Genomic DNA, 7,304 nt, shown 5'->3' with positions numbered 1-7,304 from the left:
AAAGGCGTGCGCCACAACGCCTGGCTTTTTCTTTTTAAAAAAGATTTATTATTATATCTAAGTACACTGTAGCTGTCTTCAGATGCACCAGAAGAGGGTGTCAGATCTCATTATGGATGGTTGTGAGCCACCATGTGGTTGCTGGGATTTGAACTCAGGACCTTCTGAAGAACAATGGGTGCTCTTAACCACTGAGCCACCTCTCCAGCCCTGGAGATGGCTTTTCATGGACAGCATATGCTAACTAACAACTCTCACCAGAAAGACTGAAATTGCCTTACCAGCGGTCTCCACAGTCCCTGGGTTTTCACGAAAACAATGGAGTACTTATCAGCAACATCTATTTCAAATGTGTGCTTTATTGAAATTCTTTCTTACAAAACATCTGAAGTATTCTAGGCCTAGTTTTCATTAGTCCCTGAAATACAGGCCATGGTCATTTCCACGCCCTCGTAGGTAAGTCTGTAAACTAGCCGACTCTTATTTTTATGGTTAAAATACTTTTAACATTGCTTTTATAGACATAAAACCAAACTTGTGTTTCCTCCATGTAAAGACCAAGTGAGAAAGTTACTGAGTCTTCATCACTGGGGTAACTGGATTCTTTCCCACAATTTTCAAAGTGATGTTTAGGCACTTTTAAAATACCTTTCTAAAAAATATTGCCGTTAGCCTATCTTTTAAAACATAACCATTGTGACATGTTGAGTAATGGGCAATGTAATAGGAGTGCTACGCTTGTACAGGTATACATACATCAGCTCTGGAAGAAAATGCATGAGCACATGCATGTTATGTAAACATAACAGTTGGTCAGATCGTGAGAACAGTAGTGAATAACACATATTGCAAGCAAGAATGACCAAGATTGAGTATTGGCTGAGTGGCCAGTCAGGATCTTTGGGGCAACTATACCTGAAGGTACATAGTTTTTCTTGACCCCGAGCAAGATAATGCTCACCTCATAGGATATGTGATTGTGTCTGTGACTCTTCTACAGCCAGACAGGTCTGTACTCAGTTGCTGCCCTGTAGCTCCCCAGTTCTAGAACACATGTACAATCTAGTTCAACCTCCTCCCTGGGTCAAGAACAGATTATGTTCTCTTTGTAAGCAGTGGGGAAGTACAACTCAAAGGCCTGAGAAGAGTCCCGAGGCCTCTCATTCCCATGGGAGGGTTATAGGAATTTCATACTTCTTTCTACCCTTTAGGGGTTTATCAGGATTGCATTCCTTGGATCACAGGATTCTAGTTAGAGTGGCCTGGAAGGTACAATGTCACCAAGAACCCTGAGACACAGTCTCTAATGACTGATGGGCTCAGGTTAATGTGGATCGCTTCCATGTCATCCTTCAAATCAGCTATCCTGTGTGTACTTAGAAACCCATTATGTCTGATCTTACATGTGCTTGCTGTAGGATTTGGGGCATATAACCTTGTAAGAAGCAACATCTACAGCCCAAGGTTGTTGCTCAGGCATAACAGGGGCACACTAAGATTCACGTGGGAACCTGGTCTCAGTCTTGGTCATTCTAGGTCTTCTAACTTGGAAGTCAGATGAACAGGTCAGGTGAGCACTCCCAGGAGGCAGGGTCCTGCCCTGAGGGACATGCCTTGCCTTATTAGCACAGCAATATGGATAAGTGATTCCAGCACCCAAGATATGACTCAGCACAGCATGGTAGTTATTTCCCTCCGGTCCCAGCTCCAACTGGGTTCGTCTGGTGCCTGCCACTTTCTTATGTCTCCCATAGCTGGCTTCTCCACTGCTCCTTCCTCAAACTAACATGGTGTGACGAGGCAGAGGAAAAGAGGGGAAACAGAGTCATTAAGGGTTTCTACTTGCTGGGGAAGTGGATGGTGAAACTGTGGGATTTGAGAACTATCTGCAAAGTAAATGACCCATAACACCTCCCACCTTTATTGCTGCTCTTGCCTATGACATCATATTAGCATCCATCTGTAACCAAGAGACCAAAGGGAATATGGATCCCCAGGCCCTTATGAATCTTCTTCAGATAGCTCAACATACTGATGGTTTAAATGACTAGGATTCCCCACGTAGAAACCTTGGTGGAAGGGAAAGACAGAATGTAGGTCCCACTGAGCACTTTGGAGCAGTTGTCTGCAAAGAGAGTGGCATCAGGTCACCTTGAAACCAGAGTAGGGCCAACTGGCAGCAAGGGTGGGTGTTGTTGGATCAGGCATGAGCCATGGTTAGGTGGCTTCAAGCAATTCCCCCTACCCTAGAGACACAGGAATGTGGCTCAATGGCAGTGCCCTGGCCTTGGGCTGCGGCCACTTTCAGGGGACAGTACAAGTCACCCCAGCGTCCTCAGCATGCCCACAGTTTGTCACCCCCCATTTGGAGAACTGGCAGTGGAAGATGGAGCTCTCGGTTCCCTTGCAGTTCACATCGTCCATCCAAATCCTCCCTGTGCCTGTGAAGAGAGGCAAACACAAGGTCTTAGCATCGATTCGGAAGCAGGGAGGAGGGGAAAAGGGATGGTGCCTGTAAATGACAAGGCCACACCCTGGCTGTCCCTGCAGGTACTTCTCAAATCTGGTGGCAGCCATCTTCCCTCTCTACTCTAAAGAATGCATCCTTCATTATGAGCTTAGCTTCCTGTAGGTAGAGTAACAACACCAGAGAATATCGGTGCTTATCTCTTCTATGAATCAGGCTTCTTTCAGAAAGGAGCCTCTATAAATCCTCACCATTATGCTTCGGGATAGACAGTAAGAAACACATTCTGGGGCTGGAGAGATGGCTCTGCAGTTAAGAGCATTGACTGCTTTTCCAGAGGTCCTGAGTTCAATTCCCAGCAACCACATGGTGGCTCACAACCATCTATAATGGGATCTGACACCCTCTTCTGGTGTGTCTGAAGACAGCTACAGTGTACTCATGTAAATAAAATAAATAAACCTTAAAAAAAAATCTTAAGAAAAACATTCTGTAAGTGTGAGAACTTTGGCTCAGAGAGCAATTGGTACCAGATTACACAGCTTATAACTAAGAAGGACTAATTTTCGAACTCAACTTTTGCCCCCACCCACCCACCCACCCCCAGGCTCACACTTGATAACTGACTCTCCCTGCCACTGAAATACAGTATCTTGAAGCTTTTATGAATGGGTAGTTTGGCAAGGCCTAATCAGAAGGGATCCTGGATTATCCTGTGGCTCAGAACTGAGTTCCTTAGTAGCAAATTACTACATGATCCCATTCAGTGAGCCCATGGTGCTAAAAATATAAAGGATTTCCAAATGTGACATGATAGGAAGACCTCCCCCAACCATAAGTCCTTAAGTTAGCCCCTCAATCACTGAGTCCCTAAGACTTGCAGCCAGCCTTATTCGCTGAGCTATAATGGGTCACCTGCTAGTCTGAAGGTGGCCATATGTGGAGATCTTGGTGCTCTCTGTTTGAGGAGACTGTGGACCCTTTAAGAGGTGGCGCCTATTTAGCCAAAGGAAGAAGGTCAGTAAAGGGTAGACTTTGAAAGTTACACCTACTCCAGCCTGATTTGTCTGCTTCCTAGTTCACTAGCATGGAAGACACCATCTCCCACTAGTAGCACCTGTCACCGTGCCTTTCCTACCAGGATGGGCTACAATTCTCTAAAACCATGTGCTAAAGCTAATCTTTCTTCCTTTGAGTTGTTTATGTATGATATTTTGGTCACGGGAATAAGAAAAACAATGAATACTACACAAAAAGCATAAAGTATAAAGGTTAAGGGTCTTGAACCCAGGTTCCAGTGTTACTGGTATTTTACTCCACATTAGTGGACTGGTTGTTTCTATATCGGGATATAGTATTCATGAAAGCCTACAAGAGAGGCAGCTTAGGGATTAGACCCATAGCTGACACACTGTATCCTCCTCACAGTCAGATGATCTCTCCTCTCTCTCTCTCTCTCTCTCTCTCTCTCTCTCTCTCTCTCTCTCTCTCTCCCCCCCCCCGTCTCTTTCTCTCTCTTAGTGGAATCATTGAGACTTTGAAAATCTTCAGCTCTGTCATTCATTCTAGATCTGTCCTGTGATATCCCTTTTCAAAGAAGCTTGAAGGAGCATCTGAACCACTGTGCTATTGACTAAACCAACTACATGAATTAAGCCACTTAGATATGTTCCATGGAGATTCTCGGTGTCCTCTATTATAGGACTTCCACGCAGCGAGGCAAGGACACACCGAGGGGGAGAGGCCTCCTTCTGCTGTCTCCCTGGCCCCTGTCTTCACCACAGCCTCTCCTTGGCTCTTACACAATAAGCCCTTTGAGGGACAGCAATAACTTGCAGATTAAACATCTCCTGGAAAACACATCACTTCACAAATTACCCAGGAGAAGGCAGCAGGCCCAAGAGCTCCATTGGATTAGTCACACCCAAAGCAAATAAAGGGAACTAACAAACAAAGAACAGGCCCAAGGCTGCCCATCCCAGATGCGTTTGCAGGATGTGGACACTGTAAGAACAGCCCGGGGCTCCACCAGGATGGGCTGCTGTCCAGCTTCTGGAAGGACAATATACTTGGAGCAGGGTTATCTCATAAGCAGCCTGAAACTGCCATTCTTACTCGTGCAGGGGAGGGGGGGGGAACACTGCTAAAGAAGCTGCGAATATCTATGCCCCTTACCCCATGTCCCAGAAGCCAGTGCTCTGAAGATACCAGGCACTCATTGTCCCCTGGATTCAAACTATCCTCTGCCTACACAAGGAGAGGTCCCGGGACCAGTCTGGGAACTCGTTAGGAAGTTATTTTGTCCCAGGTGATCCAGAGGTATAGTAGGTCTGAGGAAACCTGCCCCAGGTAGGTCAGCTCCACTCTGGTTGTCCCTCTGGAGGTGCACAATAAAGCCTGGTAGCTGCTTCTATTACGAATGCTAATTGGGTCCCTCCCCCACAAAACAAGAGGGTCTGCATGTAGCTTCTGGGAGCCTGCCCCCAGTTAATTCTGATTGGTAAATAAAGATGCCAGCAGCCAATAGTTGGGGAGAAGACAGGTGTGTCAGCAGACTACCTGACAGCCAAGGGTGATGATCAGCTCAGATCCTAGTCCAGGCCAGAATACAGGTGTTCACAACAGCTGATTGACAGCATGCTAGATTCCGGGGATCTAGGCTGGGAAGTACCCTAGCGTCTGTAAGCACAGTTCCCAGACAAGACAGAGTAGAGAGAGGCCAGGCTCAAGTACACACAGCTGAGGAATGGGGTACCCTGAATAAATGGGGATGGGGGAGAGGGAGGTTCTCCAGTCCGTGCATTGGGTACTGTTGTCTGGAGTTCAAGTCCACCCAAGTTTCTTTCTATTCAAATTCTATAGAGAGGGACTGTTTATAAGTGTGTGCTGAGGACAGGAGTGAGGGGTTGGTGTCCTCAGAGTACAGTTGGTCTGTGTGAGCTGTCACATGGAGGTGACACAGACTTTGGGGATGGAGGCCAAGCATCCATGGTTTTCTTCCATGCTGTCCAATCTGTACCTTACCTCACTATTCTTACCTTGCCCAAAACGAGCTGTCCGGTAGACCTCCTCAACCCCGTGGAAGCCCAGCATGCGGCACACCACGTCCCCATCCTTCTTGTCCCAGCCGTCATCACATACTGTGCCCCAGCGACGATCATGGAACACCTCCACCCGGCCCTGGTGTGGGCCGGAGCCATTCACCAGGCGAATCATTGTGAAATCCATATCACCTGCCGGGAGTGTCATTATTATTACCTGTCCCTGGACATCCAGGACCCAACCCAGCCTCCTGGGAAGAGAGAGCTAGGGCTAAAACCACGAGGCCACCTTGTGTCATGCCAGCTATTTTGTTTGTTTTGCTTTGCTTTGTTCTGAGACAGGGTCCCACACAGCCCAGCTGCCCCCCATCCCTGGGTGCCCTAATGCTTAGATTATGGCTGTATGCCACCATGTCTGGCTTTTTTCTTACTCGTTGTCAGATTTCCTGTCAACTGATTTCTAAAAAGTGGCTTAAGTTCACAACAAAACTGGCTAGAACATCTCTTCTCAGTATTCGGTGAGTTTCTTCCCTAACCAGGCAGCCAGCCATGCCTGCCAGTTCCTGAAAGCCCAGCTCCTGCTGGTGGAGAACACGGGAGCCCTGAGGAGGAAACTGAGGTGGCAAGGTAGAACCCAGAAGCCACGTGTGACCAGGGTAACTCCCTGGAGACAGACACTAAGGAGGAAATGGTGACACCAAAATGGATCAGAGGCTTGACCTCAGATTGGCTACAGGTTCCCCAGACCTGCCTTGCCTCTGGTCAATACCTGGTCTCTTGAGAGTATGCGTATAGTGCTTGTTATAGTGCGTATAGTACCATGGGGCTAAGAGCAGAAGCCTCTGAGGTCAGAGGAGGCTCTGGGTTCCAGAGCAGGCCAGGCGGCACTGAGGGTCAGGTCAGAGCAAGAGCAAGAGATGGAATGTAACAAGGACAGTGAGGCTGATGTTCAGAGTCCCTGACTTATTCTGTTCCCTTCCTCACAAATGAGCAAGCATCGGCTAGAGTAGAGTGGACACACGTGAGTGAGGGATGTGCCTTGGTGAAGCTGAGACTGGGAGTGGGAAGTTGACAAAAGCCTGGGGAACAGTAAAGCCAGGTGTCATGGCACACAGCTGTAGTCCCAGCCCCTGGCGGGCTGACATAGGAGCATCGTTATTCATAGGCCAGCCTGGACTATACTATAAGACGCTGTCTCAATACATGGATTCTCAAGTAGTGTTACGTGTATAGATAGGGACAGAAGACTAGAGCAGGTGGTGAGGAAGGCATCACTAAGAAAGTGGGTGGAGTGGGGTGAGGTGCCACCTTGAAGGATGGGCAAGAAAGAGTGAAGGGAGGGGCCATCTTGGAAGCTAGCCAAGGAGGGGAGTGACGAGTGAGGGAAGGCATCATATTGGACGCTAGACCAGGAAAGATTGTGGAAGGTCATGAGAGGTGGCATCTAGGAAGTGTGGACCAAGTAGGGGATGAAGAGCAAAGGGAGACACCATATTGGAAACGAGACAAGGAAGGGAGTTGGAAGTGGGAAGAGGCACTGTACCAGAGATGCGGCCCAGGAAGGGAATGAGTAGTGGGCGAGGAGACGGGAGGAAGGATGTGGAGATGGGAAACCTCTCGGGCACGGACGCCGCCCTCGGCTTCTCTGGGCCCCACACATGGGTGTCTCCTTCTCTCAGACAGCCTACCCTAGTCCCACGTCTGCCTTTGCTCTAGACATATTTATTCCTTCATAATACAATTGTCTTACTTTCTCAGGTGATCCTGTTTTATGGCTCTGGTCCGTGATACTGAGG

The 7,304-nt window shown here is 48.0% G+C and overlaps 1 protein-coding gene across 1 annotated transcript in view; it reads right to left on the bottom strand.

Moving 5' to 3' along the window:
- Positions 1 to 339: 339 nt before the first annotated feature.
- Scara5 (scavenger receptor class A member 5) overlaps positions 340 to 7,304 on the bottom strand; it is a 98,283-nt gene continuing 91,318 nt past the window's right edge. The window contains exons 8-9 of the mRNA XM_021203456.1: positions 5,506 to 5,700; positions 340 to 2,441 (exon numbers count right to left, since the gene is read on the bottom strand). Of these exons, the coding sequence (XP_021059115.1) occupies positions 2,305 to 2,441; positions 5,506 to 5,700 (332 nt within the window). The 3' untranslated portion in view covers positions 340 to 2,304. The remainder of the gene's footprint in view (positions 2,442 to 5,505; positions 5,701 to 7,304) is intronic.

This window comes from Mus pahari, chromosome 8 (genome assembly GCF_900095145.1).
Source record: "Mus pahari chromosome 8, PAHARI_EIJ_v1.1, whole genome shotgun sequence".
NCBI classification, from domain to species: Eukaryota; Metazoa; Chordata; class Mammalia; order Rodentia; family Muridae; genus Mus; species Mus pahari.
Note: the sequence above shows the minus strand (reverse complement) of the source record. Positions and strands in the feature narration are given on the sequence as shown.